Below are 22,879 nucleotides of genomic sequence, written 5' to 3'. Positions count from 1 at the left end.
ATTAGATAGATTATCAATATAGATATCTGAGAAGAACTTGTGTCATAACTCAGTAAGACAAATAATCCAATTAAAAAATAGACAGAAAAATCTGAACACTTGCCAAAAGATATACAAATTGCTAATAAACAGTTGAAAAGATGTTCAACATCATTAGTCATTAGGAAATGTAAAACCATAAGAAGATACTACAACACAAACACAGAACAGCTAATGTTAAAAGGACTAAAATACCAAGTATTGGTAATGATACAGAGCAACTGAATCTGTCCTATTACTAGGGGCAAACAATTTGGTGAACTCATAAAATTAAATATACAGTTATCACTACATGTCTAGCAATTCCCTTCCTCCCGATCTGTATTTTCATTGTGATAGTATCTATGACAGATGGCATTCACTTGTTAGCTAACACATTTCCTTTCCACTCAAAACATATTAAAATGTAAGGGAATGAATATGACAATATAGGGATATGTTTAAATTCACACTGATTAAACACACTTTGGCATTGGTAATAACTTGACATACATGCATGCATCTCAAGAGATTGAGAACCTAAGGTTTAGAATTATTTTAACAGATCAAGAAATAAAAATGGGATTTACAATTAACTAATTCCTTGTTTTACAATCCAAAAAAGTAGGCTTCCCCGGATTTCAGTATACGAAAAATTAAACATTCATCTCAAGATTCTGCCATTATATATAGATCAAGGCACTTTCTTCTTGCTTTCATTTCTAAAAATTACTTAAGAATTAGCTTGTTTTTATGATTAAAAGCACAGTTTCTGTCTGGAATTATTATTACAATCTGGATACTTTAATTCTTTTTAGCTGCTTAGAATATCATAGTAAATTCCATTAAGATAACCAGCAGTCAAAATGCAGAGTCAAGCTAAACAGTAAAATAGAACATGATTAATATGGATTTGACGATGGTTATATAAAACCCTGGTAAATATATTGTTATACTTTTTTTATCCTGTCATAACAAACTGTACATACTGAACACAGCAAATTCTCATTACCTAAATTAGAAGGCATGATATCTTGAGGCCTAGAAGCCCTAGACCTATTTACTTAATTCCTCAAATGGACACTAACTAAACTACTCTCTTCAATATAAGGATGGCCTTACACCCATACTTCCCTTTCAAATAATATGCTTTCTAAACTAATTTAATTGGCTTGTTTAATAAGTTATCCACTCACCAATTTTCCTGTCAGTTCAACAGTTTGGTTTCCTTTAGAATTTACAGCCTTCTTTTGTTCTAAATTCTGGCACCTTTTGCTTTCATTCAGTTTTTGATGGATCGCTCCAAAACATTCCTGCACTACTGCTCTGCCAGGGACATGCAACCATAAGCAACAAGCAATAATTCCTTTTCAAATCCATCACTTTACTGGTCCAGTGAAAAAGCTACAATATCTATACTAAACCAAATGATGATATACTCTTATGCTGCTATTCATAAAAAGAGCTGTCGCTTAAAATTTCCAGATTATTTCCAATATTCTTCTTTGAACTTGGTTATTAACAGTTATTTTGTTTAGGTATACCTTTCTAAGTTATAGGATTGACACCCAGAATGATGACTTTAAAACTGTCAACAGTATTTGGATGTTAAGTAAATTATAGTAGTCATAAAATTATATGGGATATTATAGTCATTAAAAATAATCAGATTTTTCAAGTGACACTAAAAAATGTACAACTAAAATCAGAAAGCAGGGCTTTGTACAATCCTAAATTTGTTAAAGATAATATACAGAAGGCAACTTATATATACATATTTAGATAGAAAACTACAGAAAAACCTCCAAAATATCAAGTGATTAACCCTAGATGGTCATTTTGACTTTTATGCTTTCTATAAAATCTTTTTCTATAGTAGACATAATGCTTTTATAAAAAAGAAAATAATCAATGATAATTATGGTGTATAAAAAGAAAGCGTATCTAAAAACCCGCAAAAGTACCCAGATTTCAGTTACAGGTGAAAGTTAACCTGTACTGAGTATGAGTTAACAACTATAATGGGTCAATAAAATGTTTCACTGAGCTTAGAGTTCCTGTTAAGAAGAATTGTTTCAAAGAAACCACCATCTAAGAAAACAGAATTTTAACTGCTTTTTGTTACATCAAAATAAAAGGCTAGATTCTATTTTTCCAATGTATAAATAATGGACATGACTGTACTTAACAAATACATTTATATGATTGAATAAACCTGAAAGAGGAAATAAAAGCTTGGAGTATAAAACATTTATTATTTAACAAATGTAATTCTTAATAAATCTGTATAAGGCTCATGTTAAAATGCTTATGTGACTATGAATTGTTCAAAGTGTCACTTTGCTTCCTTGATACCTAGGCTGTCTGAAAAAGCTACATACTCTATGATTCCAATTATATGACATTTTGGAAAAGGCAAAACCACAGAAAGAGTAAAAACACTGGTGGTTCCCATGGCTGGAAGAAACATAGATACCCTGTTTCCCTGAAAATAAGACCTAGCCAGATAATCAGCTCTAATGCGTCTTTTGGAGGAAAAATTAATATAAGACCTGGTATTATATTATATTATATTAATTATATTATATTCTTATACCCGGTCTTATTTTATATTATATTATATAAGACCGGGTCTTATATTAATTTTTGCTCCAAAAGACTCATTAGAGCTGATTATCCGGCTAGGTCTTATTTTCAGGGAAACATGATAGAAGGTATACAATAAATGCTATTTAAATATGTGGCATTCCCCATAGCATACAAACTTTAATATTTATTAGCTCATATATTTCATATAAAATATCTCATCTCATACATGCTGACAGCAATCTGAAAGAATCCATGTTTGATTCTCTCTTTTGAACATAATTCATAATTTTAGGTAATATTTGGGGATAATAATAAAGATATGAGGGGACTTTTTTAAAAAGTCAGTATATTTTTAAAAGTACAACAATGTGTAGGCCTCTACAAGGGACAATTTAGTAAAATAATCATGTTCTGCAATTACTTTGATTACATCAAAAACACTTCTGTAGCTTTTATCTATACTTCATGTAACAGATTTTAAGAACCATAATCAATAGGCCACTGGCCTACTTCTATATGTCACTTATTCATTGAACCATCAGTTATTGAGCAGAGACATGTAGCATAAAAAGATAAAGGACAAGCATGCTCAACAATAACAAAATAAACAAGCCAGTTAAAAAATGGGCAAAAAATCTGAACAGGCACCTCATCGAAGAACATATACAGATGGTAAATGAGCATATGAAAAGATGCTACACATATGTCATTAAAAAATAGCAAATTAAAACAATGGGACACCATTGCACATCTATTAGAATAGATAAACTCCAAAAACCTGATAATACCAAATGGTGGAAAAGGTGTGGAGCAACAGAACTTTCATTTATTGCTGGTGGGAATGCAAAACGGTACATCCACTTTTGAAGAGTCTGGCAATTTCATCCAAAGCTAAGTTAAGCATACTCTTATCATGTGATCCAGAAGTGGTGCTCCTAGGTTTATACCCAAATGAGTTGAAAACTTATGTCCACACAAAAATCTGCACATAAATAGCAGCTTCATTCATAACTGCCAAAAACTGGAAGCAACCGAGGTATCCTTCAAAAGGTGAATGGATAAACAAAATGGTATATACCTACCATGGAAAATTATTCAATGATAAAAAGAAATGAGCTATCAAGCTAGTAAAAGAAATGGAGGAAACTAAAATGCACATTGATTAGTGAAAAAAGCCAGTCTGAAAAAGCTACATACTCTGTGATTCCAATTATATGACATTTTGGAAAAAGCAAAACTACAGAAAGAGCAAAAAGACCGGTGGTTCTCACAGCTTCAGTAGAAGCAAAGTAAGGAACGAATAGGTAGAGCTCGGGAGATTTCCGGGGCAGGAAACTATTCTATGTGATGCTGTAATGGAGCATACATGGCATTATGCATTTATCAAAACTCAGAACAACACAACACTAAGAGTAAACAGCAATGTAAACTATGGGGAAAAGAATTTTTGTTATTGTCATTGCTGTTCAAGTATAGGATTCTGAAAAGAGGTGGAAGGCCTTATGTAGACACTTAGGGTAAGATTTCAAAAGGCTTTTGTATGTTGTACTAAGAACTTTATACTGAATCTTGAGGGCTATGGGGAGTCATTAAATGTTGTGAGTGACATAGTAAGATCTGTGTTTTGGAAAGATAACTCCTGGTAATGACACTAAGTTAGAAGGTGAGATTTAAAACAAATCCAGGTAACCCCTTAGGAGGCTCTTGCAATAACAGCAAGAGCCAATATTTACTGTGTACTTTTTATGTACCAATCACTTTATGTGTATTATCGCATTTAAACCTTAGATGATCCAATTAATACCATATTGTAAATGAGAAAATATGGAACAAGATTAAGCATCTCAAGGATATGGAGATATGGAGCATGGCCCCATACAAGAGACTATAAATAGTTTAGAATTATACTGGCTTGGGTGTTTAAGGTTCACTGATAAGAGATGAAATTGAAGCTACAGGTAGATAACACCTTCTATATTATGGTAACAAAAACTTTTTGATATATAAACTACAAATACCACGTGCCTCTCCTATTTATGCCTTTTCTCTCCTTTGAAATATTGTACATTCACTCATTCGACATTATTTATAGATTACCTAGTATGCGTCAGGTATTGTTAGGCTCTATATATAATAACAGCCTAAACAGCTGTGATCCATGTCATCGTAAGTCAAAATTCATTTGCTCCTTAAAACTACAGTAGATGAAATCATCTGGATCCCATCGATAAGTACATTCCAGCATACCACATTGTTGTTTGGGAATATTCATTCATTTACTTATTCCGTCCACCAATGTTTAATAAGAATCTACTACATACCAAGTACTACTTTGGGTGCTAGGACTACAGCAACGAACAAAACAAAGCTCCTTAACCTCATCAAACTAAGACAACAAACAAACAAACACGTTATAAATTCTCACAGTGATAAATGCTGTTTAAAAATTAGACAGGCAAGAGAACAGAGTCTTAGCAATGGTATTTATATAGACAGTAGTTAGGAAGGGCCGCTCTGAGGTGTGACCTCTGAGCTGTCTTACAGGAAGCCCTAGTCACTATTCAGGAAAACGTTCCATACTTTAGGAAAAGAAATATTTAGGTTCCCATTCAGTAAAAGCTTTATCAGGTAGAGCAGGGACTTTGTCACATATTCTTTCATTCATTCAGCAAGTATTTGTTTGGTCTAGTCTGTAACATGACACAATAAAAAAGCAATCATTAGAAGGAAAACAGAAGGTTTTCATCCGAGAGAGCCTAAAACCTGGCTATTAAGTAGAGGAAAACATTACAGGAAGCATGTTATATTCTCTCTCTCCCCACTTCCCACTCCCTCCCTTATACAACAGATAATCAGAAAAGCATCTGGCCACTGTTCGTTCACGGTATCCAGATTTGTGCTTGTTGATCTTCAGTAGGTTTTTCAGGATGGCCCCACATGCACTCTTTATGGCATCCATCCTAATGCTCAATTTGGGAAATATGCTCATTACTCCTTGTAGTCAGTACTCTGCCCGGTTGCACAAGGGCTCTTGGCAGGGAACAGTGGCATTCACTCTAAGTTCCAAAGGAGCAAATGAAATATAGAATTTTAGCGTTGGTGTAAGTGCCCAAAGAGGTTAAATTAAGTGGGGGGCGGGGGGGGGCATGAGGGCCAAAGAAACAAAGTATTTGCTCATCCTTTGTTAGCTAATTTAATCACACATTATGCTATTTATCGTATAGACTGTGGGAATCCGGGAAAACGCCCCGTTTAAATGTTGGCCATACTCCCAGCAGGGTCCGTCCCTTCAATAAAGATTCCTGGAGCGAAACCCGGACGAGCGAACCAGTGGAAATACGATGACTGCCTGGATTAGACAGAGCACAGGGATCCTGGCTAGGGGGCTGAGGCAAAGGCGGCCAAAGCCAGGCCAGCGGACGGGAGGCGACCCGCGGCCAGCGCTTTCTGAAAGGACGCACCAGCGGGTCGCACCTCTGGATCTTACCCTCACTGAGGTTCCGACCCGACAGGTTTAACTGGCCGCTCTTCCTCGCCGCCTTCAACAGCCCCTGGGGTACTGAGGCACCGCAGTCTCTGCTTTCAGCTTTGAAACCCGCTCGGGGATCCCGCTCAGACACTGCCTTCAGGCGCGACATGTTCCAAGCCCCGGGGCCAGAAGCGCAGCTTCGCGCGTGACGCGGAACGGCCGCGCCGCAGCCCCGCCCCTGCCGGGGGCGCGCGCTCGGGGAACCGGGCTCGCGTCCTGGCGCGGGGCCTTCGCTCTCGGCGGCGCGACCCAGATGTCGTCACCGTCCGCGCCTGGGGCTGGAGGACAGAGGAGCCCTTCCCGGTGCCGGTGCCGGCCTGGTGTCTTGGAATTACCCCGCTCGAGTAAGTGCGTGCAACCGACCGAGGAGGGATTTGAGGGTGTATTGTGTGCGCTATTCCTGCGGCTCTGTGCGTCTCCCCCGTGCCCCCGCCGCGGCCAGGTGGTCGGGGAAGAGTAACCTTCTCTTCTCTCCTCGCCTGGCCTGAACGTGGGCCTGGACTAAAACTTGAGACCTGGGCGCGGTCTGCAGCCTCTCTGGACCCCAGCCTGTTTGTCGCTGGCGGTGGTGGTGGCGCCAGTCCTCCGTCGGGCCTAGAAAGTAAAACTAATTTCTGTTGTGGGCCTGTCCTCCGCTAGGATTAGTGTACCTGGCCTGTTGCCATATTGAGTTTATAGCCCAGCATAGGAGGCTGTGTGGTAGGGAAGGGTTGGCAACAGAAAAAGGGTGGGGGCGGGGGGGGGAAGCTTAATAATAAGTATTCTCCCGACCCGACGGTTTAGAGAGAAAAGGGGAGGTGCAAGCTGTAGCACAGCGAAAACAGCTCGGACTTTGGAACCCGGAGATGCGAGTTCCAATTTCAGCTGCTTCCGTATCTTACAGGCTACGTAACTTTAGACAATTGCTCCCTTTTCAAACTCAGTCCTTTTAATTGAGGGATAATTGCGCTCTCCCTCTTTTTTTAATAAAGTGAAGCTGAAGTTTTAAGTGTTGAGCTCTTGGTGAGGAAAGGGACTCTAACTCAGAATAAGAAATGAAAATTTTGTTCAAGTAAGTCGGTTTTCCTGGAAAGCTAGTTTCGGTCTGAAATGTACAGCTTTATTGATCATTAAGCAAATAATTAAGAAATCATATTTAGTACTGTCCTGGGTGCTAGACTTTTTTTTTTTTTTTTTTTTGCCTTAAATGATTTTGCTTTAAAAAGCATGTACCAGGAAATATCCTCCTAACCACCCCATCAACTTGCCGGGGGATCAGTAGGTTATGTGAAAGATGGGACGACAGATTCTGCAGCACACACAATTTTGCCTGCGTCCCGGTTATTGCTACCTGTAAAATTCGGTTTTTAACCCCCCGCTCACTTTTTTTTCCCCTTAGTTGTGTAGAGTCCTTTACTCTAAAAGGGAACAGCAGAAAAGTACCAGTAGTAACACTGCCCAGCAAGAAAAGAGCGGGTTTTAAAGCAAAGACTATCGCAGTTTTTGCAAGGTCACTCATTAATGAGGTCCCTGCCACCCCCAGTTTGCCTTGACAATAATGATTGTCAGAGCCTTTACTAAGTGCGACTCCGTGCTAATAATACTTCTTTTGCTATCTTATTTAGCACAATGTCCAATTTTTCAGGTGAAGAAATTAAGGCTAAAGCCATTAACTTGCCAAGGTCACAATTTCTATAAGTAGTATGGCCAGGAATTTGAACCTAGATGTCTCTCCAAAACCTTTCTTGTCAATCATTATGATTTGCCTAGTGGCTTTTTTTTTCATCGTTTTCAACTTGCTTTTATCCTGGAACTGTTATAAGGGACACTTTATGTTTTAGAAGAGATTTATTTATTTATTAGAGACAAACTTTTTTCTCTTTTGTAGCCTACCTTTGGAGGATGAATCGCTCAAGTATAATATTTTAGGATAGCTACCCCTCCCCCTACAATAAACTCTACTTTAGTTCAACATTGTTTTAAATAAATTGCAAGGTGTAAGTTTTGCTTCTGCTTGATGTTAAATATTTGATTTTTGATGTTTATTATAATATGTTGAAACATTGTTGCATTTGTGTAAGAGAAGCATATCCTGTTTAATGGAAAAAATAATGTAATTGTGAAAAATCCAAGTGCCTATATATTTGTGGTAAACTACGATAGGTATAAACTGACATGTAAAAATTTTGCTAGTATATATCTATAGTACACTGTATATTTTACCTGTGTAGCAAGTGCAGATTGAGCAAAATGAGGATAAAAATTATTTCCTCATGCAGTGGGAAAAGTTACATGATTTATCTCAAATTGAGGGAAACTGAAAGCTTATCATTTTGAATTGAGCTGCTTTAAGAGAGAGTATAGTTATATTTGTGGGAGTTAGCTTTTTGTGTCAATTATATTACTTTAGACAGAATGCATTACAAACAAAAAAAACCAAGCCTCTTTCAACATGAGCATTTAAGTGAAAGCATTTGTTTTTTAAAAAATTGGATTATTAAAATAATATGAAATGGGTGTCTCCTTTGCAAGGGCTGGAGACTACTACATAGCTAGCTACCTTTTGCAATGCTATTTGTCTAGGTACAATTTATTATACTCATTTTATTAAAGCAATGGAAGGTTTCACTCTTCTAACTTCTTTGTTAATGAAAAAAGAAAGTGAAAGAACTAAAAATATATTGAGCATAAGGAATTACATCGGCCAAAACATGCTGTTTTGTTTCCTAAGGGAAAGTAAGACTATTATCAAAGTAAAATAGAGCAGCTTATCTCCACTACTAAAATTTAATAAGACATTTTCAAACACGGCTATGTTACTCTTAAGAGCATTGCTGCATGTTGGATTTTTTCGAAGCTGAGAGTTTCGATTCATAAGATGGATATATTGAGGCAAATTGAGAAATTGTAGAAAAATGGCTTTTTTTAATTGAAAAAAAGCTGAAACAGGGTGGTTGTAAACCAGTTTTATTTATGTCATTAAATAAAAACACAGTGGTATTGTTTATTGGTTTTTCTAGAATCAGCTAAAATGTTTCCCATTATTCCCAGTAATGTTATTCCTAAATTTTAATGGCAGTTTTCTTGTTTGCTTTTCAAGATTAATGTGTTCTGTAAGTTACAGTCTTAATTTTAATGTTAACTGTATAGATTTTATAGATTTGTTTGCTTTAAAGTAGTAAATTTATACAGAGAGAAAATTTGGGCACGAAACCATAGAATGTACTTCATAGTATCATTGTCTTTGTTTTAGACACATACAAAACCACTACCAAATAAATCTGTTTAAAATTAGTTTTAATCAAAATCTACTACTTTAAAATTTGACTTTATGTCACCCCCCGCCAATTTTGTTTTATTGGATTCGGCTTACAACTACATTTGCTCGAGAGACATTAAATGATTATGAGTATATATGGAAAATATTATTGTATCTGAGCAAAGCTCCTCAGCAGTTTAATAAGACAAGATATGGTCCTTAAGACTTTATTTTTAGTGTCAACTTAAGTTGATAAGTGGGGGAATGTGAATAATTTGATAGTTTATTGACAATCACAATCAGATTTTTGTTTAAAAATTTGATACTCAAATTTCAAAGTGGAATATTTGTACTCATAATTGCAATTAAGATAAATGCTGGTTTAACTTTCAGAATAACTTCAAATCTGGCAATTTTTTTTGTATTAGTTTTTTTTTAATCCTTTAAAATATCAGACTTAAATAATTTGAAAGATACCATCAATGGGGTGTTGAAATACTAGTGAACATATAAATGTGTGGTCCCTATAATGCCAATCTGTGAACCCAGCTTTGCTCTTCATATTTCTAGAGATGCATCTTTTGCTCTCATCACTAAGTTAATCAACAGTTAATACAGCTTTGATTGTTTTCCATCTTAGAGATGCTGACCCATTTGCTTTTCTTTTACCTCCTCATTTCCTAGAAAGTTACCTTTCCACTAGCTCCATCGCGCCCTCAAAATAATTATTTGATCAATGTCTACTCCACATGCTTTAGACTTCAAGATGAGCTAATTGTGGCTTGAAACTAACTTCAGTTCATAGTTTCAAGTGACTGAGGTGGCAAATGGGGAAAATAAGCATCATGGCCTTGAGCTTGAGCGTGTATCGGGAATTTACATTGTTTTCCTGTACTTAGTAATATTTTCCTTCTTTTAATCAGTGCTTTGGTCAGCTCATAGTCTGTTGCTCTGAGCCATGTTACCCTACATTAATACCATGTTTCCCCGAAAATAAGACCTAGCCGCACAATCAGATCTAGTGCGTCCTTTGGAGCAAAAATTAATATAAGACCTGGTCATTAGAGCTGATTGTCCGGCTAGGTCTTATTTTCGGGGAAACATGTATTAATCAAGCATATGTGCAGTTGTGTCTTTTGAAAATAAGAATAATACTCTATCGCTCTAAAAATGTAGAAAAGTAATTGAAGCCTTCCTAGAAAAAGTTTTCCATGAAACATTTGTGTTTTATCAGAAAAGGAATGTTTTGTTTAGCCATCCAAAGATCTATGCATGTATTGATGAAGTGCTACTTCAGGATCAAAATGAATATGAAAAATTTGAAATCTGTTGGTGTCATGTTTCTGTTGTAGCAGCTCGTTAAAGGTGAAAGGGCATCTAATAATAGTGTATTTCACATGTTTACTACATGTTAATAGTGTACGAAGTATTTTCACATTTGACAATAATGCTCTAAGGTAAGACAAAAGTATTGTTACTGTTCATCCATTGAAAAGATGAGGAAGTTGAACAGACTTTCCTGTAATAGTATATACCATTTTTTGAGTGTGTATATGCTAGGCACTGTGCTAAGTGCCATAGCCATATTTCTTTAATGGTATCATTATCCCCATTTTTCACATAAGGGAATGGGGGCTCCCATAGCTAATTACACTTGTAGTTGAGAACATGCCTAGGACAGTAGAATGGGAGACTTCTACTTTGTTACACTCGTGTAGTTTGAATATTTAACATTTTGCATTTATTTCTTTATAATAAAATTTTAATGTGCCACAAAAAAACCCACATTAAAATGTGGTATTTTAAAGAAGAAATTCCTCTCTATGTACATTAACTTTTCTGATTCACATTTTTCGTATGAATGATGAAGTAGTATTAATCCAAAGTACCAGCGTAAAATAAGAGTGATGGGGTAAAATGGAACCCACTGGAGGTAACCATTCGTTTGTAGAATAGTTAATGTTTATCTCTTTAAGCATTTGTGTTAATATTCTCACATCATCCTCACAACAACCCAGTAAGGTAGGCGTTATTCATTTTTCAGAGAAGAAAACTGAAGCACAGAGTATCAAGTCAAAGGTCACTATTATCCCAACTGGGGATAGATTCCCTCAGTTTCTACATTCTTAATCACTGTGCTTTAAGTGTTGTGAAAATTAAAAGGCATTTTAAAAGCATTCAGTTCATGTAGATTTCTTGTTACTGAGTTGAGTACACTTAACATTTTTACCATTTTTAAAAGACTTTAGAAATAATTTTCTTTCGTGAAGAGAAGCTCATTTTACAGCATAGAGGAAAAAAGAATCCAAATAGTGCAAATGTCTAATGCCTTGATTAGAAAAAACTATATAATGTTAAAGTGCTTCAAACTATTAAAGATATGTATAACTTCTGAATTTTTTTTCACTTTTTTTTAAGGTGTGAAGCATTCCCTCAAATGGCCTTTTCTCAATTGAGTCTCCAAAAGAATCAGTGATAACAGATAATACTGAGTAGTCAGTACCTGGAACTTCCCCATCCAAATATTTCTGTTGACCCCATTTAATCAAAAAAGCCAAACAAAGCTGCATAAATATGTTGACTGATTTTCCAAGTATTATAGCTGAGAATACAGTGCATATGGATACAGGCAATAGTATCTTAATGCTCAAAGTTCTACTTTTTCCTTCTGTTAATCGTAAAAATAAAGCTTTGAAAAATGGGCACATACAGATTTTTGCCTACAATTTCAAAGTGTTCATAGACCCTGTGCTGTCAATTTTTAAATGTAGATATAGAATTGCTGCTATTAATAGATAATATAAGTTAAACAATGCAAAACACGTATTTGGAAATAAATTTAAGTAGGCTTTCCTTCTGTCTTGGTGTGTCCACCTGTCTTTTCATCAGTCCCTTACTACTAACTCATCCTTTGGTCTCTCCCCTTTACGTGGAGCAGAAGAAAGGGGAGCATGGGATTTACAATTTTGATTTTTAAAATCGATATCCATATTTGTAGAATTATCTAAGTTGTAGAATTAGAATAGAAATACAATTATATAATTTGTAGAATCAGAAATACACATTAAAATAGATTTGCAGATAAGTTTTTTTAAAGTTACAGATTTGTAAACAGCAGTTTGTTTTCTAGGTTTTTCATATTGCTTTCTATAACTATAGGGAATAAAACAGATAGCCAAATACTTTGAGAGTTTATCTTACCAAATTTGCCAGTAAATCTAACAAATGCATTTCTATCTTCATTCACCAAGCCTTTGTGGGACAGATTATGTGAGGCATTTGTTTCTAGCACATAGATAATAGTAAGTTTTTGTCAGTGTCTCACTTTGTTACAATATAATATTGTTAAGCATTAGAAACACTAAGATTAATACATTGCTTGCTCTCTTTGTCCTCAAAAGTGTGTTTGCTAGAGGAAACGATCTGCTTAACAATTTATTGAATAAAAAGCCTATTGCTTTTCCAGATTTGCAAAATTCTGACCATTTAGAGGACTCTGCCATCTTTTCCATTAATGTGTAAAAAGGTGGCTAACAATAACAGAGGTGATTCTACTGATCCAACTAGAAACCTGGTGTCCAGTGGGTAGAGTGATAGTACATACCTGTCATTGGAGAACGTCTATCTAAATGTGGGTTTTTTTGCCTTAGAAATGTCTTTACTACAAGTGGGTTTTTCAGTTTTATTGAGATATAATTGACATATAGCATTGTATAAGTTTAGGATGTACAGCATAATGATTTGTCATATATATGGTGAAATAATTATCACAGTAAGTTTAATTAACATCTATCATTTCATATAGATAGAAAAGAAAAAAGAACTTTCTCTGTGATGAGAACTCAGGATTTACTCTTAATAACTTTCAGGTATATCATACAGCAGTGTTAAGTATAGTCACGTTGTTCATTACACTCCTAGTACTTGTTTATCTTATAACTGGAAGTTTGTACCTGTTAACTACCGTCTTCCAATTCCTCTTCCTCCCCGTCCCCTTCCCCTACCTCCCACTCCCTCACCTACATCCCCCCCCTGTTACTACCAATCTGATCGCTTTTTCTATGAGTTTGTTTGCTTTGTTTTAGATTCCACATATAAGTAAGATCATAGTATTTGTCTTTCTTTGTCTCACTTATTTCACGTGGCATAATGCCCTCAAGTTTCATCCATATTTTTGCAAACAACAGGATTTTCTCATTATTTATGTCTGAATAATATTCCATTGTGTATCACAACTTCTTTATTCATTCCTCCATCAATGGACACTTAGGTTGTTTCCATGTCTTAGCTATTGTGAATAATGGTGCTATGAATGTGGGAGTGCAGATATCTTTTCAACATAGTGTTTTCATTCCTTAGGGTATATTCCCAGAGGTGGGATTGTTGGATCATATAGTAGTTCTGTTTTTAATTTTTTGAACTCTCCGTATTGTTTTCCATAATGGCTGTACCAAATTTACAATCCTACCAACAGTTCACAAGGTTTCCTTTTCTCCATTCTCCCCAGCATTTGTTATCTTTGGTCTTTTTTATTCTAGCCATTCTGACAGGGGTGAGGTGATATCTCATTGTGGTTTTCATTTGCATTTCTCTAAAGTAGGGATGCTGGGCATTTTTAGGTGTAACTTGTTTATTCATGTATCTTTAGACAAATGTCTATTGAGGTCCTTAGCCCATTTTTAATTGAGTTGTATGAGTTCCCTGTATATAGTGGATATTAACCCCTTATCTGATACTTGGTTTGCAAATATCTTTTCCCATTCCATAGAGTCTTCATTTTGTTGATGCTTTCCATTGCTGTACAGAAGCTTTTTAGTTTAATGTAGTTGCCTTGTTTATTGTTTATTTTATTGTTTATGCTCTTGGTGTCATATCAAAAAACTCACTGCCAAGTTCCATGTCAAGGAGTTTTTTCCTGTTTTCCTCTAGGAGTTTTATGGTTTCAGGTCTTACATTTAAATTTAATTCTTTAATCCATTTTGAGTTAATTTTTGTGAGTGATATAAGGGGTCTAGTTTAATTATTTTATGCATGAGATCTTTTGGAAGCTTGAGAATAGAAAGAACTGAAAGTTGTTTATTATGACTTAGAGGATTGATATTGTTCTTGAGAATTTGCTTACAGCGTTATTTTCTAATATTCTTTGGTAGACTTTCCTACCATTATCACGCACCAGTTTAAAATTTTCTTAGTACTGTGGTAGTGATGGTTCCTCACCTATCAGAAATCATCCACTCTAATATGCATATATAAGTTAAATATGACTATGTAGACCCAAATTAGCATGTTACTTTTTGCTTTGGATTAGAAATAGCATCTCTCTGAACTATAGACTAGAAAGCATTCACTCAAAAAGAACAGTCTTCCTACTTTTCTTCAAACTTGTTCTTATCCTCAGTACCTTTCTAATTTGCTATTTCATCTGCTTTCATTGTTCTTCCTCAGAAATTCAAATGACTGTTCCCCCCTTTTCTTAAAGGCTCACCTTAGATAACACCTTCTCCCCCATCTTCTATCCTGGTTTATTTTCATCACAGCACATTGCTCCCTTACATCTTTGTGTTTGTTTATTGAAAGTCTGCCATACTAGTCCCAAGATCTGGGATATTGCCTATCTTTGCTGTATTACTAGTGACTAGTAATAGGAAAATCCTAGACCATAGTACGCACATAATATTTGAGGGAATTTGCGAGTTTTTTAACAGCTTGTTATGATACTGGGGTTAGTAAATAAGACATGATACCTGTCTCCAGACTGTATTTCTTAGTCTTGCTTAATTGGGAGCGTAAACAAATCTGAAGTGATTTAAAACTAATATAGATTGGATATGTTATTTTGCTTTGAAATGTTTATTTCAAATATTTCATTCCTATGGGAAACAGATAATAATGCAAGGTAGTTAATAAATTATTGAACTTATTAGACCTAAAAGGATGTTCAGAATTATGATTCAGCTCAGCAGTTCCTGAGATAGAATCTTAGAAGTGAAGGGAAATTTCCTTAAATCACACTTAATAAATGACAGGGTAGTATTTTAAGCCAGTCTTCTGGCTCGAAGTCCAGTAATTTTTCTAGCTGCTTGATGATTTGAAACTAAAATATTCAAAAATACTCTTTATTAGAATAAGATTGTTTTTCCATTTTGTTTCTCCATATGAAAGCATCATCTATCTATATGTTCTCTATGTTATTGTACATAAACTGGCTTCTAATGATTTAAAGATTTTTTTTTTATCACAGAGCTATCTTTTTCTTTGGCTTGAATGTGTAATTTTAATTGTGGAATATGTCAAACATACAGAAAAGTGTAGAATAATATAAAAGATTTCTGTGCCTCTACCACAGAGAAGAAGATATTAACGTTAAAAAAAAAGCAGACATGCATGAACCCTACCCTTGTGTTATTTGTCCTTTTATCATAGAACATTGTAGAATGCTTGGCATATAGTAGGCACTCCTAGTAAGTATTGAACTTTACAAATGACAAAGCTAAAACAATTTAGTAACAAGTTTCATGTCCTTTATTCAAGGAAAAACAATCCGTGGATTGGGGAGTACATTGCCTCACAAGCAGTGAAGCACTCTTCCCAAGGGATTTTGGGCAAGAGTGAGTTTTATAGGGTATTGAGGAAGCAACGTGGAAATGACATGATTGGCCGGGAGGTGGGGGGTTTCTTATAAGGCTAGCAGGTCCTGTTTTCTAGGGTAAGGTAGCTAGCTAAAGCTGAGCTGGAGGATTGTGATTGGTCTACGCCTATGTTAGGTTTCCTTGACAGATGTTTCCCTTAAATGTAGGCTGACTGGTTTAGATTTGTGATGTGGGCGGGGCACCTGGGACAGCCTCCATTTTGTAGGTCCTGATATACAAATTACCTTTATCAAACTGTTGAGAATCTGTAATTGGCAGTTACATGTCTGATTCAAATGAGAAAATAAATGACTTTTTTATATTCACAGATACACATTTATGAGCGACATACAATTAGACGTAATTTGTAATTTTTCTGAGGCTTACATTCACCAAGGCATCCCTCTTCTGTGTAAGAACTACGTAGCAGAAATGATTTAGCTAGTTAGTAAACCTAGCCAGTGGCTCTACATCTAAATCTCAATAACTTTGTGTTATAATCTCTCACAAGTTACACTCTTGACAGCATTATTCCATAAAGTTATTTACTAATGAAAATATTCCAAAAGGCCTCAGGTGTAGCCTCCCAAAATATTCAGGGTCAAGTAAATTATTGACAATTGTCTTACAATAAATGGCTCTGTGAAGGCATATTTATACACATGTTCAACACATTTATTGGGCGTTGACAATGTGACAGGCATTGTGCTGGGTCCTAACCTGACTCAGAAAACACAGCTTTGTGGGGGAGGGATCCATGTCCATATAGCAATTTGTATGTGCCCTTTGTAAGAGAGGAGGAAGCCCTAACTGCTTGCAGAGGTTGTGGCAGTGAGGGAAGGAAGGCCTAACAGAGGGTGGCACTTAGGTAAAATGCCGGACGTCGTTAATAAAGGCACGGTGAAATGAAAGATTTTGTCAGGTTTGGGGGACTGCGGATCAGTGGATAGATAACACTGGGTGAAAGTGGGAGAGTAGTTCAGATGAGGTTAAAAAATTAACCAAGGGTCTTTTTATAGTCAAAAACTTCATAATTATTTTAAGCAAGAATATGCATGTAAAGGAAGTTTTTTTGTACAAATCGCAGATCTTATACTTGACTATATGTAGGTACTATAAAATGTGCTTTTAAAATGTCAACTTGTGAGATATTAATAAAATTAGCTTATAAAGCACTGGTAAGTATAACATAAAAGTAGCTTTTTTGAAGGCTTCAGTGACAAAGCAAATTTATAATTTAATGTCACATACAAAGTGTATGTAAAGATTCAGAAACTCGTGGTGGGGAGGAAAATCTTGGTAGCTAGGGTGGAAATTTAGTTAGTATCTAGACAGATCTGTAGATGATAGTCTGTATAAAGAAATAAATAACGGTGGGCATTTTTAATAATAGTCACTGAAGTGGGCATGTTTTTGCAGGGGAGTGAATACTGCTTAAAAAAATTAATGCCTTCCACTTCTCAAAAAAACGAGGGAGCGAAGCGAAATGACGCGGTTCGCCGTGCCGCGCAGCCTCTCGCGCTGCGCTGGCTGTGGGCGAGGCTTGCTGGGCCTGCGCGGGGCGGAGCCAACGGTGACGCGCCCGTGCGCTGCAAAGCATTGTGGGGAGCTGGGGCCTGCGAGGGAGGTGGTTGGAGGCGAAGTGGGGGCGGCCGTTTGTGTTCTCGTGGTCTCGAACTCGCGCGCTCTCTTTCCTGCCCCCCACCCCCACCCCCGGCGAGCGGCGGGGCGGAGAAACGGCGGCGGCTGCAGCAGCGGTTCTAACTTCGGGCACTCTGCTCTCCTCTCCAGCGAACCGGTTCCTCTTTCCCCCTCCCTCTCACTGTTTGTTGTGTGTTTGATGTGTTAAAGCAGGAGCGAGAACGCGAGCTGCGCCATGAGCAACACTACCGTCGTCTCCAGCACTGCGGGCCCGGGCCCCAGCGGCGGGCCGGGTGGCGGAGGTGGCGGCGGCGGAGGCGGTGGCACCGAGGTAATCCAGGTGACTAATGTCTCCCCGAGCGCTAGCTCTGAGCAGATGCGGACCCTCTTCGGTTTCCTAGGCAAGATCGACGAACTGCGCCTCTTCCCGCCCGAGTGAGTATCGTCCACCATCACCGTTTCTGCTTAACTCCTCCCCAGCCTGGGCCTAACCGCTAACCACACACCATTTCCTAGGCCCTTGTCGATGTTTCCCCGGACCAGGTTGCTTTACTGCAGGCTGGCTCTTGCATGTGCTTATGAGAGAATCTGCACGTTAGTCCTGCTAATGATGCAGGGGCAGGGCCAGGGTTTGGGGGATTAGGAGAAACTGGCCCTTAATCGGGATTTTTTTTTTCCCCCCTTAAATTGTGCCAGCGTGGTCGTTCTTTGGGCACCTAAAGCACGACAACTGCAGTTTATGTATTTTGTGTACAGGTTAATCTCTTTTTCTAAAAAAAAAATAAAATAAAATAAAAATGTTTCTTTGAATTCTTTGGAAAGTAACAAAATTATTCATTCCTATGTTAATTTGGCATTGAACGTTGTAGGAAATTGTGCACTTTTGGGTGAGTATTGCTGTTCAGTGATTCTGGCCCAGTGACTGTAAGTCAGATTAATGTTTTGAAGTACCAGGACCTGGGTACTTCATTTTTATGACAAAAATGGGCTATAGCCGAAACCTAGGATTTTCCTTTGTTTACATAATGTATACATTTAATGATATTTTGCCAGTTCTTGAGAAGGAATTTTATAGAATGTTAAATTTTTAATTTAGAGTGTATGGTTTTTTGTTTTTATCCTGTTGTCTCACATTTATTATTTCTGTCCCTAAATTATTAAATTAATGGATTACTAAGGAAAAATACTCTATGAAATAAGTTGTGATAAATATTAGAACAAACATTTGAAATAAAATAGTGTGCTCTTCGGTAGCAGTGAAAATTCAGATGCTATTGCCAGCAACTCTCGGTACCCACGGAGTTTTATGATGTCACTTTAAATGCTAAACAGGAAATTGGAATCCTCAAGGAATCCACTGTTTTGGTGGAGGTAATAAATCATTAATCTGTGTACATTTGTACACTAAAATAATCGAACTTGATCATACTGCGGTATTACCATTTTCATCACTTAAAATATTTTCAGATGGTACTGTTTTCAAATTGTGTTGTCTTTAATTTCTAAAGGAGTGTACATGCGGAGAGAGATTTCGGAGTTACTAATTTGCATGTGTAGAATTCTGGGAACATGTTATTTTGAATGGACATTTTACTTGCTTTGGTAACGAAGAACATACAGCTTTCATAACATGAACATACTGAAATAAATGTTTTGCTGCTACTCATTTTTCTCACAACATATCCTTAATTAAGTTGTCAGTAAAATTAAACAGTAAAATGGTAGAAAATGAGTGACACATTTGCTTGTTGTAACCATGTTATTCAAAGCATTTGAGATACTGGATTTTTTACGCAATAATGCTTTCCAGTCCCTCAAGTTACTAAGAATTTGGTTATAGCTGCTGACTTTAAAGTGCTGTGTTTATTTTGAAGATGCTCTTTTTATGATTCATTTATAAAAACGAGACAGAGACGTATAGCCAGTTTACTGGTTCCTCGTTTACCTTATACATGGTTAGTATCTTAGAGGGAGTCATGATGGAGCTGAGTGTTGCTTTTTGCTTTGTATTAAGAGGACTGGTTCCATCCAGGATAACTGATGTGCACTGGATAACGTTATCTGGGGTACTGTGCATTGAGAGGACTGCTATCCCTGTATTGGAAATACATATTGACACCTTTTTGCTGCTTAACTCCTTCATATGTGTTCCCACATATACACCGTTTTCTTTCTAAAATTGCACAAAGTTACGATATAGTGAATGTTATAGTGCCTTGGTGATCTTCTGTAATTGAATAGTACCTGTGTACAGGTCTACTTTTGTTTATGTGTAATGTTGATTTTGTTGCTAATTTTAAGCCTCAATAGCTAATCTGACCTACACCATTTGGAAATACTTTGTTGACAGTTTCTTTAAGCTTGCTACAGTTTTCAACAGTAGCTTGCCTGTGATAATGTACTATGAAGTCCTATTAATCCAAAAGGGTTCATCATTTGAAAAATTTGCTCTTACAGAATAAAATCAAATGGCTCAGATTACATAACATTCTGACTATTGTAAGCACATTTGCCTCTTGATTTTTTTATGGTATCTGCAGTTTTTGGTTTTTTTTAACCTCAAAAGGCATTTATACCCACCTGGAATTCTTTTTTCCTAGATATGGATGGCTATGACATACTTTCTTTTGTTGCTCAAATGTCAATCAGAGAAGCCTTCCCTGATCACCTTGTGTAAAAATACAGCACCCCGGCTCCATGCTTTCCCTGTTGAACTTAATTGAATTGTTTTTCTCTATGCACCAATCACCAACTGACAGTTAAGTTTAACTTCCATCCTTTTCTAGAATATGAGGTACCTTGGGGTTATTAATGTCACTTGGGGAGCATTTTAAGTGTGCAAATATGACTGAGCTCCCCTGCCTATTTGGGGGAAAGGGGGTATGCTAGGATCTGAGATTATGCCCAACATTTCAGTGACAATCACCTCAAGAAGGTTTATCCCTTTTTTGTTTTTTAAAGATTTTTTTTTTTTATTGGGGAAGGGGTACAGGACTTTATTGGGGAACAGTGTGTACTTCCAGGCCTTTTTTCCAAGTTAAGTTGTTGTCCTTTCAGTCTTAGTTGTGGAGGACACAGCTCAGCTCCAGGTCCCGTTGCTAGTTGCAGGGGGCGCAGTCCCCTTGTGGGAGTTGAACCGACAACCTTGTGGTTGAGAGGATGCGCTCCAACCAACTGAGCCATCGGGGAGGCAGCTCAGCTCAAGGTGCTGTGTTCAATTTTAGTTGCAGGAAGCGCTGCCCACCATCCCTTGCCGGAGTTGAAGAATTGAACTGGCAACCTTGTGGTTGAGAGCCCACTGGTCCATGTGGGAATTGAACCAGCAGCCTTCGGAGTTAGGAGCATGGAGCTCTAACCACCTGAGCCACCGGGCCGGCCCCCTTTTTGTTTTTGAGTCCATCTATTTCTTGATTATTTTAAGCCAAAAATTGCTGGCCTATGATTTCACCCACTGTACAGTCTTCACAACAAATAATATTCTAACCTTCTCTTCGGTATGATCCTGCAGCTATTTGAAAACATCCATCAGTGTTCTTCTCATTCTCTTTTTAAAGAAAAAGTTACATTGATTCTAGTTGTTCCTAAAATGCATATTGGAAATTCAACATTGTTTGAATCATGTTTTCCTCTTTTATCTTACTCAGTCCTACAAATCCAGCGGAAGAGTGTATTTTACCCAGTTTCACAAATACAGGTTGTTTTGTGCACGCAAACTAATACCAGTGTCAGACCTAGTATTTGAACCCTAATGTTGTGGACCCTTTCACCACTTGATGATGATTTTGATTTAGCCTTGCAATTCTAAGTGGAATCACTCTTTCACTTCCTTCAAATGTTTGGTTTTAGTCGATTTTCATAATGGAAAATATAACTGGAGTGTTTATAGGGTAATGATCTCAGTGAAGCACATGACAAAGTTACGCAGTAACTAAAGGCTACTGTAACATTGCACGTAAACTTACATTCATTGAATATTTAAATAATGAATTATTTAAATAAGTATTTCAGGGACCAAAAACAGATACTTTAATCATTATATAAGTAATTTAGTATAGTAGGCAAGGGAGAGAACTTAGTTTACCTTTATTTTTTTAAAAATAAATGCAACATTTTACTGTATTAAGAACTGAATAAGAACATAGTGAGAGGGAGGGCATGTGAGGTAACGGTCAAGTTTTCAGGTGAATGTTCCTTTGTCACAAACCTGCTATTTTGGGGGGCTTAAGAGATGCCATTGTTTATGAACTCAAAATTCTCTGCTTAGAAATGGTTAGTACAGGTGGTAGTTGAAAGAATGGTATCAGTGGCCTAACCAGAAGCTCTTGCACTTTAGTGGGCACAAATATCAACTGGGGATCTTGCTAACAATTTGAGCCCTCCTATAAAAGGGAATCTTGGATTCAGTGAGCTTGAGATGGAGAGCAAATCTGAATTTTCTATGCATTCCAGAAGATTCTGAGAAACCTTAGAGGACACTTGAAACATTAGAAACAATACCGTCACTCTTAGGTAAAGGGCAAAAGCATCATACAAAGCCCACTTTTTCCTGTCTTATTAGATCTTTTCAACTCCCCTGCTTTTATGTTCTCAAAGATAAGGAGTAAAGACTTAACATTTTTAGAAATAATACTTCCACAGAATTCTGGGATATGAAAATTAAATTCAGACATCAGTCCTCTATCTTATATTAACGTGTCTTTTGTTTAAAATTTTTAATTGAAAAAATACAAAAATATAATTGTGAGTCCAAATAGCAATGGTTTTAAAGAAGATCGTTTGAAGTGGGGAGAAATGGATTATTTGCCCTTCTGAATTATCTTACGTGACTGTCTTTTCCATGGTGTTTATATTATTCACATTTTATCGTTACCTCACCACCACTTGGTGGTTTGATTATAGCCCAAGTAATAATTGCAGCATTCCTGTGACATGAGTGGATAGAAAAAATATTAATCATTTTAAGATTACCAAGTGAATGAAAATACATTGTGCGCATGTAGGTGGTACTTTATTAATTTTTTTAAAGAACCATTCATTATATCTTTTAAGAACCTAATATTTGAGTCATTTTTTTTTCTTTCAGTCAGATAACAATAGACAGTGACAAAGAAATGGCAGAGGTCACTTTTTAAAACATTGAGTGCCCATTACTTCCCAAGACAGTATGTTAGGTGTTATAAATATAAAATTATAGCATTTAAAGAGTGTTTTAATTTAGTGGTGAAAATATGGATG

At 36.6% G+C, this 22,879-nt stretch overlaps 2 protein-coding genes across 13 annotated transcripts in view; one reads left to right on the top strand and one right to left on the bottom strand.

Annotated features, from left to right (window-relative positions):
- Positions 1-6,323, bottom strand: part of LRRC40 (leucine rich repeat containing 40) — a 46,970-nt gene extending 40,647 nt beyond the window's left edge. For 2 of the 4 annotated variants that reach the window (XM_081056911.1, XM_081056913.1), the window contains exon 1: positions 6,095-6,308. In XM_081056911.1, the coding sequence (XP_080913037.1) occupies positions 6,095-6,245 (151 nt within the window). In that variant the 5' untranslated portion in view covers positions 6,246-6,308. Of the gene's footprint in view, positions 1-6,094 lie in introns of all 4 variants that reach the window. The other 2 variants (XM_081056914.1, XM_081056912.1) reach the window with 2 other exon arrangements.
- Positions 6,324-6,328: 5 nt separating this feature from the next.
- The window catches only part of SRSF11 (serine and arginine rich splicing factor 11), a 41,209-nt gene continuing 24,658 nt past the window's right edge, over positions 6,329-22,879 (top strand). For 4 of the 9 annotated variants that reach the window (XM_081056925.1, XM_081056923.1, XM_081056920.1 and 1 more), the window contains exons 1-2: positions 6,329-6,480; positions 17,858-18,079. In XM_081056925.1, the coding sequence (XP_080913051.1) occupies positions 17,880-18,079 (200 nt within the window). In that variant the 5' untranslated portion in view covers positions 6,329-6,480; positions 17,858-17,879. Of the gene's footprint in view, positions 6,481-17,608; positions 18,080-22,879 lie in introns of those variants that run through there. The other 5 variants (XM_081056924.1, XM_081056927.1, XM_081056921.1 and 2 more) reach the window with 5 other exon arrangements.

This window comes from Rhinolophus hipposideros (assembly GCF_964194185.1).
Source record: "Rhinolophus hipposideros genome assembly, chromosome: 8".
Taxonomy (NCBI): domain Eukaryota; kingdom Metazoa; phylum Chordata; class Mammalia; order Chiroptera; family Rhinolophidae; genus Rhinolophus; species Rhinolophus hipposideros.
This window is presented reverse-complemented; position numbering and strand designations above follow the sequence as displayed.